Genomic DNA, 19,233 nt, shown 5'->3' with positions numbered 1-19,233 from the left:
AAATTCAAATGTTTGATTTTTGGGAGTAATACTTATTGAGAGAGACACCCACAAACTTTAAAAATGATTAATTTCTTATCTAGAAGGTAAGATATACATTTGTTAGTACAAAAAAAAACAGAGTCAGCAAGTAGAGAAAAGAAAAAAATGCTCCACTAAAGGTTTTGATAGCGTAAGGTGAGCCCAAGGCCCAGTGGGCTTTACAAACATGGGTAGTTAGCTATCGAGCCCAACACTACAGTATTGCTCATGGACTGGCCCATTTTCAAAGCTCTGCAGTTCCACCAAGCAGAATCAGAATCAGAATCAGAATCAAATCAGCAACAGCACCATCGCTGAAGGTGATGGCGAATCAGGGAGCTAAGAAACGAAAGGAAGAGAACGCTCGTCACATCACTAAGCTCCGCTATGTAATCATCTTCTGCAATGTAAAGTTTCTTTCTCCTTAATCACTTTCTCCTGCTCCATATTATTCTAATTTAATTTTAATTTAATTTTTGGAGTAGATTCAATAAACGAGCTCAATTTATTCTTCACAAGTTGTTAAATAATGGACTGATCTGGTTAGGGATAGGATTCGAAATTAATCCAATTCCGTGTGCGGTTGGATTTTAATTTTGAAATATATCTAGAATTGACAGACTAGTTGATTTAATAAAAATGATCAAATATATGATTATTAGTCATTGATATGAGATTTTATGCATGAATTAACGTTGTCTCAGTTAACTTACTAGTGTATTGATTATTGATGCTTGAATTCACTGGTTTTCTTTTAAACAGGTTATCTATGTATTAATAAGGATGTTGATTTTCCATTCAACGTTCACCTGGAAGAACTGGATTGGCCTGGTTGTGACTTCTTTATCATATTATGTTCCATATCAGCAACTGGCTAAGATGGCAAGCCCTAGTTATGCCGAAGATGGTGAACTTTTAGATGGCGGATTTGATATGTCTACGGGTGGAGTTTGTGGGTATGTCGTCGTCCTGTCTTGTTCATCTACTGTGCCTTTACCCCGTGACCTTCTTACTTGAAACCAAACTATAGTAAAAATTAAGTCCAGCAATTTTGGATATCTTTGCAGTATTCTACTTTTGCATATAATATGTGTTATTGGCTTACTGCCTCTCATTTTTCGCAGCTATTTACATGATGTGGTCTACATAACATGCTTTGTGCAAGTAATGTCCATCATCTCTGGAAAGTTCTGGTACACATATCTTGTGGTAAGATTCATAAACTGCTCATACGTGAGTGAGTGTTTAGTTGGCTATATTGGCACAAAAAATGTGAAATACCTTTAGAATCTAGGGCTGATAATGTTACAGTTGCACCACTTCTGAGATGCAGTCTTAGCTTCATTAAGATAGTTGTTCTAGTTTTGGCCATCATTTTCTATAGTTAGGTAAAGGCTTAGTTAACATAGGAAGGGATACTATCGTACTACTACTATCTTTAGGGGAAAACAGAAGAAAGACTTCACTTATAAGCGCACTTTTTGTTCACTCTCATATGGCATAAAGCAACCAATTTGTCATATGTGGAACCGGAACGTTAAAGAGAGGAGGCATTAGAAATGATGTGCTTTATACATTAATCCTGAGTGGCTGTTACACACACATAGCAGTTTGTTCATATTTGGTGTAGCTGTACAAATTTAGTCGTGGCTGAGAAATGCTTGAATTGCCACTTTGTTTTCCTTCCCCATTTCAATTCAAATATATGTATCTGCTATTAGAAGTTACAGTTATCATCAATAACGGAATGTGTATGGCACAAAATTAGTAAAGCCCTTTAATTTATCACTTGCTAAGTGAATATAATAAACATCGGATTTAAGTCACTGAGAATTGCTCCTTTGTTGATAATTGCAGATACCAGCTTTTGGAGCATACCAATCCTTTGGCTTCATCAAGGGATTTTTGCCTGGTGGTGGTTCAGAGGTATGGTCACCTACTCACCTTCTTTAATTTTGCATTTGGATCACAAAAGGACTATACTCACTTAATTTGCGCTCACCTTCTGTGAATTAGGAACCATATGAAGATGAAAAAACCCGCAAGAAGAGGGAAAAGATGGAGAAGAAAGCATCCAGACCTAAGTTTCTCAAGTCAAGAACTAGATAGTTTGATTGGAGTTTACACCTAGTTAGATAAGGTAAACCCAAATACTTGTTGCTGAGATTGATGGAGGTATGGTCACCAAGTTAGATAAGGCAAATTTGATGGAATTTTCAATCCCCTTTATGTATGGCCCTCCATTTAGGAAAAGGAAACAAGAACATTTATGTTTATACAGTTTGGAAAGTCTTGGAAAGAACAACCTCTATGGGATTAAGAGCCATTAGCTACAGAAAGATGTATAATGTTGTTAAATGTTTTAAAAAAAATTGGAGATTGAATGTTGTGGATAACTGCGTAAATGGAGTTTACTTTGGCATCGGAAATGTTCTGCATGGGAGTTAAAATTGAGCAGCATCATAGGCAGCCAGTAAATAGAAACCGTAGATGTAATTTTAAGTTTTAAATATGTTTATGCACTGTTCAATGGACATGGATCACCAGTCGCGTAATTTTTCTGGCCATTCCTGGACCAATCAAACTTTACGAAATAATATTAAAATGATTCCCAAAAATTGAAATATTGGTCAAACTAATCATTTTTATGTTTTATAACATCTTTTTTTTGGTGGATTTTGTTTTATAACATCTAATAGGGGCTAATTTGATTTCAAAACATCAAAGGAAGGCATTTGGCTAGGCACAAGCCGAAAACGTTTTTTAAGCATGCATGATACAACAGTTCTTTTGTGGTCGGGATTGTGAGGGCATGTTTAGTAAAGCTTAAAGATTAATATTTTAGCAGAAATTAGTCTTTTTCGTTTGATAACTTGTTTAAATTTTAAGAAACATATATTTTTTAGAAATTTAAGGTGAAGATTATTCAACATAAATAATTTATTCGAACTTTATACTCAATTTCACAATTTATATATAAAAACAAGAAAAAGGATTATAGATTATTTAATCTATTAAATTCTAATCATAATCTAATTATTCTAATCCCAACTCTTTGAAAGGACAGCCGCATCCTATCCAAGTCATAAGCCCATGTTATAATTCTGTTAAGGTTTCAGTCATAAACCCGTGTGATGAAGGTTTCCTAAAGGCAGACATGCCTAATTCAATCTCCTAAGTCTCTATAAAATATTGAAAATGATATATCCTCCTATTACATCCTTCTACTAATCCTCCTACTCACAAAAAGATGACATAACAAGAAGATGTTTTATTTATTAGTGATTGGTTTACAAGTGACATGTATCACTTTCTTGTGGGTAAGAGGATTTAGTAAGAGGACATATCATTACTCATATATCACTTAATGTGATTGGTTAAAAAATATTTAAATTAAAAGTTTAATAATTAAATGTTTTTTTTTTTTTGTATTAGCACATGAATAACACACTTTGTAAGATAAAGAATGTGCTCAATCAAAATGGAAAGGCACTCTTGACTTACCACCCCACCTTATGGATTATACTTATCTAGATTTTGTAATTTAAAACCGGGAGCACTTAAAAACTATTTTAGGAAGCAGTGTGTTGTCTACTCAAGAGTCAACTAGTTAAATACCTATGGATCAATCCTACATAAAATGAAAAAGACTATTTTCCACCCACAACTGTGGTGCCTAATATACACAAATATGATCACATCTAATGTGAGTTTTTCTATGAAGATTAAGACTATACCCACTTTTAATTTGTTATGCTTGGTGATCATAATTCACAAACAACTAATTAACCTCATGGTGAATTGTTTTCCGTTGGATATGACACGAGGTTAGACACTAATGAGCCTCCAATAAGCTTCAATCCAAATCAAATCATCAATTCTCGAGATTAAGGTGACAGTTCTTATTACTCTCTTACTGACTGATGAAGACATTCAAGTAAGGAATGATTACTAATTATGAGATGAGTTAATAAATATATAAATAAACTTTGAAGATAATTACAATTTGGGGAGGAAGGTAAATAAAATAACATTACATTGTTACCTTGCATACATCACTATCAGGTATTAGGATCATTATTCTTCCCTTCCCCGTTTGCAGCAACAGTAGTTGAAGAAGTTTCTATAAGTTGAGCGTGCAACTTCTAAATATTTACGGTTATACATGAGGCTCATGACCTATCATTTTGCCATTCATGAACTAGGAGGTTTATCCAAGGTCACAGTCAAAAGATTGAATTCACGTCCAAGTGCCCAAGATAATTCATTCTTTGCGTCAATGCTTAAGTTGTATTCCAGAAAGTAGCCGTTGTAAGTTATTACACACATAGTGGCCCTGAAAAATTGAAGGGAAAAAACGAAACTTAATACATCAGAAATTTATTGAAACAAGCACATGAGGCTCATGACCTATCGTCCAAGTGCCCAAGATAATGGGACGATCTACTTCTCTTGTTATAACTATTTTGATAATTCTACACCTTCGCCCAGTTTTAGTTGTTCCAAGAAGGAAACAAATGTAACCGGGGCTACCTATATAAATCCCAAATTGTCAAGTCCAATTAGATATATAAAATCTTTCACGTGTTCTAAACCTACAGCTCGAGGGAATTGGTTTTTGACATAGTTTGATACTTTGATCCTTGCCGTTCCCGTTATTCTAGATGAATAGGAAAATGTTAGATTTGGGGACATGGTATGATGGGTTTTGGCACCACCTTCAAACTCCAAGAGCTATTGCACGAGGAGGATATGTTAGATATATAAACTATTCATATGCCTTCACCTAATGACTTAAGCTTTTAGGAGAGTTAGTTTATAACAAGTCCTAGTTCAAAATATGAGACACACCTTAGTGTCCGCAGATAGTCCAAGTGGAAAACAAAAAAATACTTGCTCTTACCACAATGATTTCGAGTAAAATAATTTTAATGATTATATACCCAGGGGATCATGAAAAAAGAAATACCCATCTCACCTTTGACATCAGTACCATTGAAAATATATTTTTTATTTAATAAAACTATAACATAATCTACAGGAAGAAACTCAATTTAAGAAGATACAACCAAACAGTGAGTGGATGGAGGAGGCAGGGATATTAAATAAAGATATTGCAAGGTGGACCATCAAAGATTAAGACCATCGTGACAAATAATGAGGCACTCACCTACAAGCTAGAAGTTCAGATGTTGCGGTGTCAGTGACATTTTCAACCTTGCTAATTACTGCATAGCTGTATGACAAACAGCAGATTTCAAAGTTAAGTTTGAATATTCGAATATCTTACTACTATATAACGAAGAAATCATCAAAAAGGTTTAGCTGACAAGTTAAAATCTCGAACTTAAGGATCGGGATCAGATGAAATCGTTCCAAGTTTTCAATGGGCCAACATTAAAAATCTTCAATGAGTCCTGAATCTAGATACTTAGACTTAAAGAACTTCACCTTTTGACCCCTGCAGGAACAGCATTATGAAGTATGTGATGATGAGCAGGATCCAGCACATCACTCACAGCATCAGGAATTATAGATCCAAGAAAACCACTTGATCTCTTGATTCTGCAAAAGTCATCAAATATTCATCAGACAACTTCCCAAAACCATTTCAGAGGAAGAAATTCAAAAAAATAATATCAGAAAGTTTTGAAAGATCATAGGAACTAGGAATGTTGTCCAAATTATATGAAAAATTAAACACATCTGCACAGAAAGTTGTACACAATACATTGATCAATATGACCTATGCATATTCCTTTCAATATACAAATGAAAGATTCAATCCTGTGTGACCATTCTAATGTGGTCCAAAACTATATGAGAAGATCAAGACATTAAGTTGAAGTTTTCATTTCTGGCTTCTCTCGTGTTGTTTACATGCCCATTTGAATGATAGCCAAACCAAACACAGTAATCAAGGGTTTGCTTTAAACGTAAATCAGAATAACTTGACCTTTAGGGATCTAAAGCAACCCAATCCTGAACGACACACTGGCTTGTGTATGTCAATAAGGTCGTGCAATGGATATGCGAAAGGGGGAGAATAGTGTAACTTGAGATTTTCACCTTGGATGTGAAGCAAGTCCAAGATTGAAAAGATGAACAGAACCAGAAGAACTTGAGGATGCAAGAATATCTGGAATCTGCTTTGATGGCCCAAATGACAACGAAAATATAGTAGATGGATATGTTCCCCTCCGAAAGCTATATGACTGCTCAGAAAATATTTGTTAGATTCTACACAGGAAGTGAACTTGCAACAAGTACAGTACTAAAAGCATCAAACCCCATCTAGAAAAATATTCTATCGACTGTTATGAATATAATTCAACAATGAATAACATTAAATAAAAATAAGGGCAGGGGGGGGGTTCGTGTTACTGGAAAATACCTGGCCCAATGTTTCAATTTCCATATTAGAGATTAATTTTGTGCATTTACCTTTCATAACCAGGGACTCAAGGTTGAAAAATAATGCAATGCAATTAGTATTAAGGATTCCAGTTTGTGTATATGCTATGATATGTTAATTGTTTATTACCAATTTCAGGCTAAGGAAGAGCATCTGAATGAATTTGTTTTTATCAGATTTCTAAGACATGTACATCATCATCAGAGGATGTTTTTTCCTGTTCTTTTTTAGATTCTCATTCGGGATTTACATTAAGCAAAGGCAGATTCTTCTTTTAGTAGCAAACACAGGAAGATTCTTATTGAAGCAAGAAAGCAGTCAAAATATCATTAGGCTCAACACATTATGAAAATAAATGCTAATATATTATAAAGTGACTTTAGATTTTAGAAGAAATGACTTCAAGTTTAAGCAAAATAACCTTAACAAAATAAAAATTGAGTAAAACCAACATGATAAAAAAAGTGGGCCAGAAACAGAAAACATCATCTGGTAAACAGACAAACCTTCAATGTGGATAAGACCATAACACACCAACAGAAATGACTACTACTACAAAATAGGCAACAGGGGATATCCAGGACACCTAATCATTGTGGAAGATCCAAGCAGTTGATGTACGAGCATTCACATACTTGAACCAACATATTTAGGAGTGGACTCTCAAGGTCAACATTATCACTAAGGCCTTGTTTGGGAGTGAGATTTTGGAGGGGAAGGGAAGGGATGACTTTTAAAAGCCTTCCCCTTGTTTGGGAGTTGGATGAAGGAGAGGGGAAGGTTTTGGAAACCCTCCAAAATCCTCCATGTGTCTATTTTTAAAGTCCCCCCAATTTGGGGGATTTGAGATAAAATGTCAAAATAGCTAAATATTTTTAGTAATATTATACAGTTATACATTATTGTCCATTTCTCATTGTTAATTACATTTTTAAAGGAAAAATAAAAAATATTCTTACATTATCATTAGTTTTTTTCTCTCTCATCTAAATTTCATACTCCCAAACAATGGAGTGGAGAGGATTTCCTTCCTTTTCCCTTCCCTTCCTAACCCTTTGATCCCTCTTCATCCCTTTCCCTCCTAACTCCCAAACAAAACCTAAAGAGCATATAAGTAGGTATTGGTATGACTTCATTTAAAGGGGATTTTGTAACCGAAGTCATATTGCTTGTAGGTGTAGCTTCAAGAAGAAAAAACACTGAAAGGTATAAGAAATAATGGCTACTGCCATTAACACCCACTATCAGAATTCATAAAGACATCGAGTTTTATTCTTCACCTCTGTTGCATCTGACACCAAATAGACTCTGATGATGGTCCCTTGTTCAGATGCTGTAGCTATGTACATCCCATTAGAAGAAAGGACCATTGCCGCAAGTGGTGAACGATGAGCCTCAATCTGTAATTCAGGTTCAATTATAATGTGCATAACACTAAGTAAAAGTAAACAGACATATTAGTTCATATATAGAACTAGGAGAAAAAAGGACACAAACACTTCCCTAAATAGAAAATACTAATGTCAGGGGGTAATATAATGAAATAAGTCAATTACTGATGTTTATTTAAAAACCATATGAAGATTGATATTTTCATCATCTCACTATTTTGTGGCTACAAGGCAGTGAAGGCACAATAATAAGAGAGTTCATGAATTTTATGGAAACAAAGTCATGCTATTTTATTATGATACACAACTTAGGACAATTTTATGCCATAACCTCACAGTGTAAATGAAGATCCATGACATTATACAACAATGCAGATCCTTTGGTAATGCTAGCAGGGAGAGCCAAGTAGCAAGCTTCTGAAATAGGGGAAAAAGCACAGAGTCCTGCACAGAAAACTTTCTCAGAAAAGTATATGCATAATAGACCAGTCTGTTTTGCACTTTTTTCATAACTAAACGTTCAAACCACCATGCTTGTCACAATCCAATTGAATAGACCATAATAATCTAGCAACTGCAACTTAAACACATAAATAAACAAGAAACCTTTTGTACAAAACTAGTAATGTGTAAAAAAAGAAAGAAAGAAATAAATTAGATTCACAGATAATATTGTTTGACTAGATGACTTGACTCTTGAATGTCAATCTGAAACTTGAACTGGGGCGTAATTTCATAAAACACAACTGTAGGAGCATAAGATGAATGCATATCTAATGTGAGAATAAGAAATTTAGAAAATCACATGAAATACTTGGAGGATAAACAATGCTTATCACAAACCCCTGGCTGAAGAAACATGATCACATTAATCCCAGCCTTACCTTTAGTATTAGGCACCGTATCAATCGTGTCCAAGATTGTCAGACTATTTAATTCATATACATATGCTTTGTCTTGTAAAATGACAATGAGTCTGCACGAGAGAGAAACAGAGAGATATGAGATTATTCTTAATGGTCAAAGAGTTATGCTGATTGGATCATTGGACTTCACTAGTTTCCATACTAAAAAATTGTCAATATGGAAATTAAATTCATAGGAAACTTCACTGAATAACTAGCACCTTGGGTCTCTCTGGTAGTTGCTTTGATACTATATCAATTAGACCAGGTTCAAATGCTAGTAACAACCAAACAACAAACAAACCAAAAAAAAACTTCACTGGATCGTTTAGTTGTAGAATAGCCTGTACATTACCAATCCAATTATCTAATATAATAAACAAATCCAGTAATGTATGTCTGCTAGAAAGTACACACATAAATATTCAGAGGGAACCCCAATGTAGTGAGCAAGTATTATTATTATTATTATTATTATTATTATTATTATTATTATTATTATTATTATTATTATTATTATTATTATTATTATTATTATTATTATTATTATTATTATTATTATTATTATTATTATTATTATTATTATTATTATTATTATTATTATTATTATTATTATTATTATTATTATTATTATTATTATTATTATTATTATTTTAATCCCCTAGATGGCTTGCAAAAACATCTATTCGCTACTACACTGACATGAATAATTACAAGTTACATAAAAAGAAGCAATTGGCTTTTTAATGCCATAACCATATGTCCATTAACAATACGAGTTGAAGCAACAACCGGAGCAGTCAGCTTCATTGAACAATGACCTAAAGCAAGCTTCGTATATATTTAAGACCATGTAATAGTAAATGCAGGATTATTACCTTTGTCTATTCATGCGAACGGCGAGAATTGAAGTTAGAAAGTTCAATTCTCTAAGAGAAGCTCCAGTGGTTGTATTAAATAAACAGAGACGGCGTGGGGACAAAGACGGCTGCAACACTCAAAAACAATACACAATCAGAGATAAAGGTCAATGCAAAGTGCAAATTCACACAAAGCACAAAACATGGTTTAGTTAGTACTTGTTCACCAGCTCCAACAATAGCAAGAAGACTTGAACTAAACAGCATCTCAACAATACCAAAAGCCCCAATTGCTATAAGGGAAAAAAATATTTAAAAAAATGACAATACAAATATTAGAATAAAAGGCTTAATTCAATGGAATTGGATTTACTTTTTTCGTAGCAGAGCTTTCCTGTAATTGTATCAAATATTCTGAAACCATCTCTGGTGCCAATGGCGAAACAACTGCAATGGAATTGAATTGAATTAGGTTTTGAAAAAACGAATTGGAATTAGAAAATTGCAGGAAAACAAAGGGAAAGTAACCTATTGTCTTGGTTGAAAGAAGCGCATATGATAGGGCACGGAGCAGAGGATTGGTTCGCCATTGAATTTACGTTCTTCGATAATTGGGATTTCTTTCTGTGTAAAGTTTCGAATAATTTGAGGTTGCGTAACAACGAGAATCGGCAACAGCTTCTTCTTCCACTTATGACGTGGACATGGCTAAGTGAAGCAGAAGACTAGATTGTATTATGATATTATCTTACTAGGCCATTATTTATTTTTTATAAAAAAAACATATGTATATATTTAATTATTATTTATTCAAATTTTTTTTTTAGATAATTCAAATAAAATTATCCCCTAGATGGCTTGCAAAAACATCTATTCGCTACTACACTGACATGAATAATTACAAGTTACATAAAAAGAAGCAATTGGCTTTTTAATGCCATAACCATATGTCCATTAACAATACGAGTTGAAGCAACAACCGGAGCAGTCAGCTTCATTGAACAATGACCTAAAGCAAGCTTCGTATATATTTAAGACCATGTAATAGTAAATGCAGGATTATTACCTTTGTCTATTCATGCGAACGGCGAGAATTGAAGTTAGAAAGTTCAATTCTCTAAGAGAAGCTCCAGTGGTTGTATTAAATAAACAGAGACGGCGTGGGGACAAAGACGGCTGCAACACTCAAAAACAATACACAATCAGAGATAAAGGTCAATGCAAAGTGCAAATTCACACAAAGCACAAAACATGGTTTAGTTAGTACTTGTTCACCAGCTCCAACAATAGCAAGAAGACTTGAACTAAACAGCATCTCAACAATACCAAAAGCCCCAATTGCTATAAGGGAAAAAAATATTTAAAAAAATGACAATACAAATATTAGAATAAAAGGCTTAATTCAATGGAATTGGATTTACTTTTTTCGTAGCAGAGCTTTCCTGTAATTGTATCAAATATTCTGAAACCATCTCTGGTGCCAATGGCGAAACAACTGCAATGGAATTGAATTGAATTAGGTTTTGAAAAAACGAATTGGAATTAGAAAATTGCAGGAAAACAAAGGGAAAGTAACCTATTGTCTTGGTTGAAAGAAGCGCATATGATAGGGCACGGAGCAGAGGATTGGTTCGCCATTGAATTTACGTTCTTCGATAATTGGGATTTCTTTCTGTGTAAAGTTTCGAATAATTTGAGGTTGCGTAACAACGAGAATCGGCAACAGCTTCTTCTTCCACTTATGACGTGGACATGGCTAAGTGAAGCAGAAGACTAGATTGTATTATGATATTATCTTACTAGGCCATTATTTATTTTTTATAAAAAAAACATATGTATATATTTAATTATTATTTATTCAAATTTTTTTTTTAGATAATTCAAATAAAATTATTTATGAGATTATACATAAATCTTTATACTAAAGAACATTAGTCTCTCTCTTTTTTTTAGCTAAGTCCTAAATATAATTTTTTCATGCCACGGGCCTTCAGCCCAGAGAAAGAATATTACATTAAAATCAATATTTTCATCTTAGTGTCTGAAGCTAAGGACTTCCATAATTTTCTATAAGTCCTAATGCCCTTGCACAACATTATGATGTAAATTCACATTATCATACCTTCATCGTAGCACATCTAGATACAAAATCAGAAGAGTGGGTTTGGTCATATAGTAGATTGATCTTAAGATGAAAAATCTTTGATCTTTTTTTGGTCATTATGATATTCTTTCATCCTCATGCCCTTGTCTTTGTTTAAATCCCATAGTGTCATTGCATGAAACATGTTAAACATATAAACCAATCATTTGCAAGGCTGTGATAAATATATAAATCATCTATTTGCCATCATTTATTTACTAATCATCACAAAGGCATATTATTTGGTCAAAAATAAGTTACTGGTTGTGCTTAAGAAATGAGCTTATATAAATTGATGAGGTAACTTTATAAATTCACATTTAATAAGTCACTTGAATGTAACTTATGACTTCTAAGCTTATGACTAATCAACAAGCTTATAAGCTAATAGTAGCAAACAATCAACTATAACTTATAAGCTCCTTGTTGTGAGCTTCTGACTTATAAACCAGTAGCAAAACTTAGACATCATAAAATCTAATATAAAAGTGGGAAATAACAAGCAACAAAATATGTGCTTAGACAATTATAGGGGTTTGGCATATACAAATAATAACATTTCCCCGTGATCAAATTGGCTAAACTAGACCCTGAACTTAATATTTAATGGATGAGAATCACTTGTCTCAACTTAATATCCCTAACTTAATGTTGAACGGATGTGGATTTAATAAATCATTTTTGTAAAATAAAATTAAAAATATTATTTTTCATTTATTTGCAAACATTGATTGGTCTAAGACACAAAGGATAGACAATCCCCTTCAGTGTTGAATATGATCTATCCCAGACAAGACTGTGTTATGTCTAATTATGTACTGATCCTATCAAAAAATACCAATTAGTTAAAAAAAATCATAAAACTAGAAAATATTTTTTTTGGTCATTTGTTGTACTGTAATTAGCTTAAGACATGAATGACATGAAATTTTGGGAGAGGTGATCCTATTCCATGCTTTGATTTTTCTCTTCCATTGGTTTTGGCCCCTCCTTGTGCCCCTTAAAAATCTATTTTTAAAACCAAACTCAATTAAATGTTATCAATTATCATTATATTTTAGTACAGATAATGAAATAAACCATGAATCTAACGTACAGAGGAAAATAAACTAGAGGTAACGTTAAGTAATTGATCTTCAATCTCATTTTTCTGTGCGTAACACAGTATCACCAATAGTATTTTAACAAATATGTACTAAATAAAAACTAATTAAATTCTTTAAGTCAATAATGTTATAAATGGTAATACTTGATTGGTTGGAGATATGAGATATAAAGACAAAGTTATTTAGGTATAGATAAATAATTTCTGTTCATACAACTATGACATAGGATTAAGGTATTAATACTAAAAACATAAGATATCTCAGGAGTCAAAGGAAACCAAACACTGTTTAAAAACTGAAGTGAAGAAAATAAGAAAAAAGACAGAAAGCATGGTAAAAAGAACAAAGGAAAAAGTACCATATTGAGAAAAGGAGTTGCGCGTGACCCTGCAAAAGCATCACATAGAAAATGACCTCTAACAGCTAAAAACTCAGACTATGACCTTCACTTATACTTGCAAGTTTGAACATCAACAAGACCACAACCACGTCTATCATCATGTGTAAGACACCCTCTCTCTTGTCTCTGCTACACTCTTGAGAGCAAAGAATCTGATGACGTTCTCTGTCCATTTTACCTTTCTATTTTGTATCCAAATGCACAAGAACATAAGCACAATTGTACCAGCACCATACTATACTACTACACTAATTTTTACAGCAAAAACCCAAATTCATAAAATTTTGTTGAGTCTATACATTAATTATATCCTAAGAACAACAGAAGTTAATAGAACTTGTTTAAAAATTATGCTTATAAATTTATAGCCAAAAGAAATTATCTAGGCCCAGAGAGTTCCATGGCATAGGAATCCAATGAACGATCATCGTCATCATCCATTGTCATGCCGAAAATGCTTGAACGATCATGAGCAGTGTCATCATGTTTTGAAGCAGAAGAGGTAGGGTGGGATGAACTACTACTACTGTTGCTGTGACAGGGGGTGATGCTTTGACTACTATGATTATGTGATGCCGCCCACTTCTCTGCAAGGCCATCACCTTCGAGCATTCGGACCACTTCGGACATTTTGGGACGGTGGGCTGGCAAATTTTGAGTGCAAAGTAAAGCTACTTGCAGCATCTCTCCCACCTCTATTCTATCATAGTTGCTCCCAAGCTCTCTGTCCATCAAAACTTCAACCTTCTTCTCATGCTGTATTTTCCTAACCTGCCCACGGGACGAACATTAATCATAACATATAGTTACTCTAAACAAGTCTCTTGGCTTAAGCTTCAGATATTAAAAATCATAGCATGTAATTGGTTTGTAATAATAATATGAAGATACTTTTGTAGAAGTTATAGCACAAATGCAAATCACAACAAATATTATAAAAATCATGTCCAACTAAAACACACATGAGGAACTATTAATGAAGTATTAAATAGCATTAATAATTAATAAACAAATATATCATACCAACAACTTAACTATCATGTCAAATACTTGAGATCAGTGGCAGATCTTCAAGAAAATTATTGAGGGGGCCAAGAGCAAAAAAGTTTGCACTAAATTGGTTGATACTGCTTAAATTTTCTTTTCCATCTTATTATAGATAAATGCATGTGACTATTGCAAGTTGTATGTGACCAAACCTTCAAGTAATTTTTAATGTTGATCATATATTATACAGATCTTCAAGAAGTTAAGGTTGACACTAACTCCCCACCCTCTGTGAGAAGATCCGCTAGTGCTTGAGATTGAAATGCAATCAAACAGTTTGTTTTAGTAGCAGAAAAAAAAAAGCTTACCCACTCTAGCATAGCGCCTTTTTGATTCACCGTTTTTCCAAACTCCAAAGCAGTCATTCCCGTTATGAGCTCTAACAAGAGAATGCCAAATCCAAATACATCAGTTTTCTCAGATGATTGGCCAGTGGAAAGGTACTCCGGTGCAATGTGCCCAACAGTGCCACGGACGGCAGTGGTGACATGGGAGTCAGCATGGTCCAAGAGCTTTGCGAGGCCAAAATCACCAACTACAGCTTCGCAATAGTCATCCAAAAGCACATTAGCAGCCTTTACATCTCTGTGTATTATCTTTGGATCACATTGCTCGTGCAAATACAAAAGACCTCTGGCAGCTCCAATTGCAATACTCTTTCTTGTGTTCCAATCTAAAGCTGGCTTCCCTATCACGTACATGATATCAAACCATAAGGAAAGTTGAGTATTAAAATTCAATATCTACACAAAATTTTGTGATAAACAAAATATTAAAGGTAAACGACAGATATTTAACATAATTTATTATGTAACTTTGAACATTCTGTCCAACTTATAATATATACTTAGACAGAATGCATAAGGATTTAACTTCAAGTGCAAGTAGCCCTAAATGAAAACAAATAATATCAAATCTATGGTATTGACTAAATTAAATACACATTTTGAAAACCTGATGACACTTCGATCAGAACTAAAATTTAGTCAAGTGTTCAGGAATATTAGGATATTAATTATTACCAAGGTACACCCTAATAACTGGATGATTCAGAACATCTCTAGCTTATCATTCCAAGTCATAACATTTGGGCAATTCTTTTAAGTTATAGGAACACATGAAGATTATGAACCTATGATCACTTAAGACAAACTGTGAACATGAAAACATGCTTAACATTAAAATGTGTACCACTCAACCATGAAAATATTAAATCCAAAACAAGACAAGTCCAGATCAATGGATTAAAGCAGGTTTAAGTACAATATGATAAGGTTGATAATGCTAAACTTCACTAAAATCGTCTTATATGATCACATGCTTAGCACAAAAGATCACAAGCATAGATATAATCACCTACCTCTAAGCCTGGCTGCCACACTGCCATTAGACATATAAGGATAAACCAGAAGTTTTTCACAAGGAGTAGCACAATATCCAATTAAGCGAAGTAAATGACGGTGAACTGCCAAGCTGATCATCTCCAATTCTGTTTGGAACTGTGACTCACCAGCACTTCCAGTTACATCTTTCAGTCTTTTCACAGCCACCATTGTGCCATCTCCAAACTTCCCCCTATAAACATTGCCAAAACCTCCAGCACCAAGAATGCTCTTGGAGCTGAAATTATCTGTTGCATGTTGAAGCTCTCTAAAAGTGAATTTTTTTAGATTTCCCAAGTTAACAACTCCATCTTCCTTATAACCTGAAAAAATGCCAATATCATAAATACTAGCATTCCTATAATACCAATCCTTTACCACAATCTAAGAGCTACTGTTTCAGTTTTTACCTACCACTAATATACAGGGTGGCTTGATACTGTTGTTTCTTTCTATACCAAATGAGTCCAAAAAAGAGAAGCATGAGAGAAGCACAACTAAGGCTGATTCCAAGTGCAATTGCAAGTTTTTTGGACTTTTGTTTCCCTACAAATTAAAATACAATATAGGTTACAAACATTGTTTAAAGATAAGAAGTATGTACCCCAAAAAAGATAAGAAGAAAAGCCAGTGAAGGTAAAAGGACATACCTTGTGACAATGCTTGAGAAAGGGGAACAGGCATGAAGGTTACTGTTCCAGAACAATCTTTAACAGAGCTGCTTCCACAAATTAATGGGTTCCCCACAACACTACACAAATAAAAGAGAATCAAGACAAAATCACAGTTGAAACAGTAAGTATACTTTAAAATAGTAATAGAAGTATAAAATAATAGAAATAAAACACTGCCAACACTACAAACAGATAGAGAATGAAAGAGACACCATACTTGAATGACCTGGCTGGAAACTTGGGCAATGGTCCACTGAGATTGTTATAAGACAAGTCCCTGAATACATGCAGTTAACGTATCAAAAAAGGAAAATTTGAACAAGTGGCAGGTTATTTCGGTTTTCAATACACTTTAAGAGGTGACAATATATGAAGAGAACTAATATAACCATACTCACAAAAAAGCAAGTTGTGGGTTTTTGCCAAGTGACACAGGAAATGGACCAGACAAACTATTGTTGTTGAGCCTCCTAGACAAACAAAACACTGTATAAATTTACATGTTTTATACAACAAGAATGAAGCAAAACTTGTTAACAAAGGAAGAAAAGGAGATAGGAAAAAAAGAAGATACTAACAGGTATTGAAGAGTATTCAACTGACTCAAAGATGCAGGAATGACCCCAGAGAAATGATTATTAGAAAGATCCAATGTCTGAAGCTTGGGAAGGGTTCCAAGCTCCAGTGGGATTTTTCCTGAAATATTGTTATTCTGCAGTAACCTGCATTCAACCAACAAATGAAAATTACAAAACTACATTCCAATAAAACAGAGTAAAAAAGTTACAAAATTTCTGTGTAACTTTATGAGAACTGATAGAGACCAAAATACCCTTGTTGAAACTCACACTTGTTGAAGATTGGTGAGATTAGCAATGGCTGGAGATAAAGTTCCAGAGAGAGATTGACTAGGTGCTCCACTACACAAAAACAATGATTACAGTGAGCAAGTAAAAGAGTATAGTATAGGATTGAAGGAATGAAGAGAAGAAAGAAGAACTAACAATCCAATAACAAGAGAATCAGATGAACAAGTAATCATAGCCCAACTACAAGCATCAACAGAATATTCATCCCAGTTATTCAACACACCATGTGGATCACTCAAACCTTCTCTTATACTCATCAAAGCCTCCACTGCATTTCATTCATTGAAATAAACGTAAATAAATATAAATATATGGCTTTATTACACATAGAGTCGTAGAAAGTAGTTACCTTCATGATTGCGAGGCTCTGAAGAAGAAGAAGAAGAAGAAGATAGAGCAACACGTGAGAGGAAGAAGAGAATGAGAGTAACGGAATTTAGAATGAGAGCCATGGGTAGTGAAAACAACAAGCGGGTTTGAACGTATTTCATAAACGAAACCAAGTGATTGTGAAAAAAAGCTGAAAAGCAATTCTGGTATAGAAAGCCATTGAAACCAGCTTTTGCTTTGTGTTTTGTTTCACACTTATTTTGGACAAAAAGGGAAATAAATGGAGATATGGATATATAAAAAAAGAAAAAGAAAAAGAAGGGGAGGGAGAGAAAGAAAAGTGAGAAAAAGTAAAGAAGGGAGTGAATAGTGATGAGTGGGGTGTGGGTACTAATTATAAGAGTGATGTTGATGAAGGAGAGAAATGTGGAGTAGGTAAGGTGAATCAAAATGTCCATCACAACGTTAACATGGATTCCATTTGGAGGGTAGCAATAGTATTAGTACTGTACTACACTACTATAATTTTCATTTTCTATTCTGAAATGAAAAACAACTTCACTTGGGTTTAAACCATCCCAATCCTTTTTTTTATGGGATTATTTGTTTGAGCTTACATGAAAATGGTTCAATTTGACATGTTAGCATCATGAATGAATTTAAACATTGTGTACTGGACTCTGAAATAAGTATGGAATTAAAATTGAAGTATATTTTACCATATATATACTCTAAAGTAAATAATATCAATGCATGGTATATATAATCTTAGCTACTTAAGTCAAAAAAACTTGTTAGTTGTTACTAATAATTGTAAAAGAAAATATACAATTTAAAAGAATATTAAACATTATAATAGAATTGGATGACTCCAACAATAAATTAAATCATCTTAAAAACACATCTATACTAGTATACTAGTTTCTTATACCCAAAAGATAATATTAACCCAAAAAACATTTAGAATAATTTGGATTCTATAAACAAACATTTTAGAAAAGAGTTTAAAATCTATATATTAAATAAGTTTTTATACTATCGACATATTATTTATCATTCATTTGTGTTATTAAGGAATGAGCAGGAGAAGATTATGAAAATTGATATGGTGTGAGGTGGGATGGGTTGAGAGACAAGAGAGAGATACTGATACAGATATGATTTGACAGAGACCTCCCCTCCTCTGCGCAGCCAATTCTTCCGTATCTTACTCATAACCAAAACTGCCTGGGTCCCTCTTTCTCTTCTCTTTTCGGTTTTACACTTTTACCCTTCACCTCATCATTCTTCTTCTTCAACTTTAGGACTAGGAGGGCCCTTCTTCTTTATTTTCATCTTATCCTAAAATCAACCATCCATGACACACACTAATAAAATAGTTATAATTGTTGAAGCGGAAGACACATGGAGAAAATATAATAGAGAAAATGACACCGAGAAATTTGCTACGTCCACGGTTGAAGAGCAACAATGATATTATCACTATGATAAAAGAGAATTATAAGTTCACTCAAATGTTTCAGTCACTTCCCAAACTCAAGTACACTCAATATCACTCTCACTTAAGTATATCTTAAACACTAAAATATTCCTCACAATATTAGAACAAGAGAAGAAGAGAGAATATGCACCAAGGCTAGAATATTGGTGTGTCTTACAATGGCTTGGAACATTCCTATTTATAGTCAAA

General features: G+C 33.6%; 3 protein-coding genes across 4 annotated transcripts; 1 reads left to right on the top strand and 2 right to left on the bottom strand.

Annotated features, from left to right (window-relative positions):
* On the top strand, nt 319-2,436 carry LOC109346653 (transmembrane protein 208 homolog). The gene is made up of 5 exons (XM_019586342.1): nt 319-428; nt 784-977; nt 1,146-1,230; nt 1,879-1,947; nt 2,038-2,436. Exons 1-5 carry the CDS (start codon nt 345-347, stop codon nt 2,128-2,130), a joined length of 525 nt encoding a protein of 174 aa, XP_019441887.1. The 5' UTR covers nt 319-344; the 3' UTR covers nt 2,131-2,436.
* Nucleotides 3,977-11,373, bottom strand: LOC109346645 (autophagy-related protein 18b). Of its 2 annotated transcripts, none has more exons than XM_019586329.1 (11): nt 11,169-11,373; nt 11,014-11,087; nt 10,860-10,933; nt 10,659-10,768; nt 8,712-8,803; nt 8,159-8,271; nt 7,717-7,836; nt 6,091-6,236; nt 5,473-5,586; nt 5,192-5,257; nt 3,977-4,357 (listed from the first exon to the last, which is right to left on the bottom strand). In XM_019586329.1, the coding sequence occupies exons 1-11, from the start codon at nt 11,228-11,230 to the stop codon at nt 4,216-4,218; spliced, it is 1,113 nt and encodes a 370-aa protein (XP_019441874.1). In that variant the 5' UTR covers nt 11,231-11,373; the 3' UTR covers nt 3,977-4,215. The 2 variants fall into 2 exon arrangements, with proteins under 2 accessions (XP_019441874.1, XP_019441865.1); XM_019586320.1 differs by lacking the exons at nt 10,659-10,768; nt 10,860-10,933; nt 11,014-11,087; nt 11,169-11,373 and adding exons at nt 9,611-9,720; nt 9,812-9,885; nt 9,966-10,039; nt 10,121-10,325.
* Nucleotides 13,173-17,775, bottom strand: LOC109346637 (probable LRR receptor-like serine/threonine-protein kinase At2g23950). The gene is made up of 11 exons (XM_019586307.1): nt 17,563-17,775; nt 17,349-17,481; nt 17,193-17,264; nt 16,923-17,066; nt 16,743-16,814; nt 16,562-16,621; nt 16,321-16,421; nt 16,085-16,216; nt 15,649-15,993; nt 14,597-14,976; nt 13,173-14,012 (listed from the first exon to the last, which is right to left on the bottom strand). The coding sequence occupies exons 1-11, from the start codon at nt 17,702-17,704 to the stop codon at nt 13,620-13,622; spliced, it is 1,974 nt and encodes a 657-aa protein (XP_019441852.1). The 5' UTR covers nt 17,705-17,775; the 3' UTR covers nt 13,173-13,619.

This window comes from Lupinus angustifolius, chromosome LG01 (genome assembly GCF_001865875.1).
Source record: "Lupinus angustifolius cultivar Tanjil chromosome LG01, LupAngTanjil_v1.0, whole genome shotgun sequence".
In the NCBI taxonomy this organism is placed as follows: domain Eukaryota; kingdom Viridiplantae; phylum Streptophyta; class Magnoliopsida; order Fabales; family Fabaceae; genus Lupinus; species Lupinus angustifolius.
Note: the sequence above shows the minus strand (reverse complement) of the source record. Positions and strands in the feature narration are given on the sequence as shown.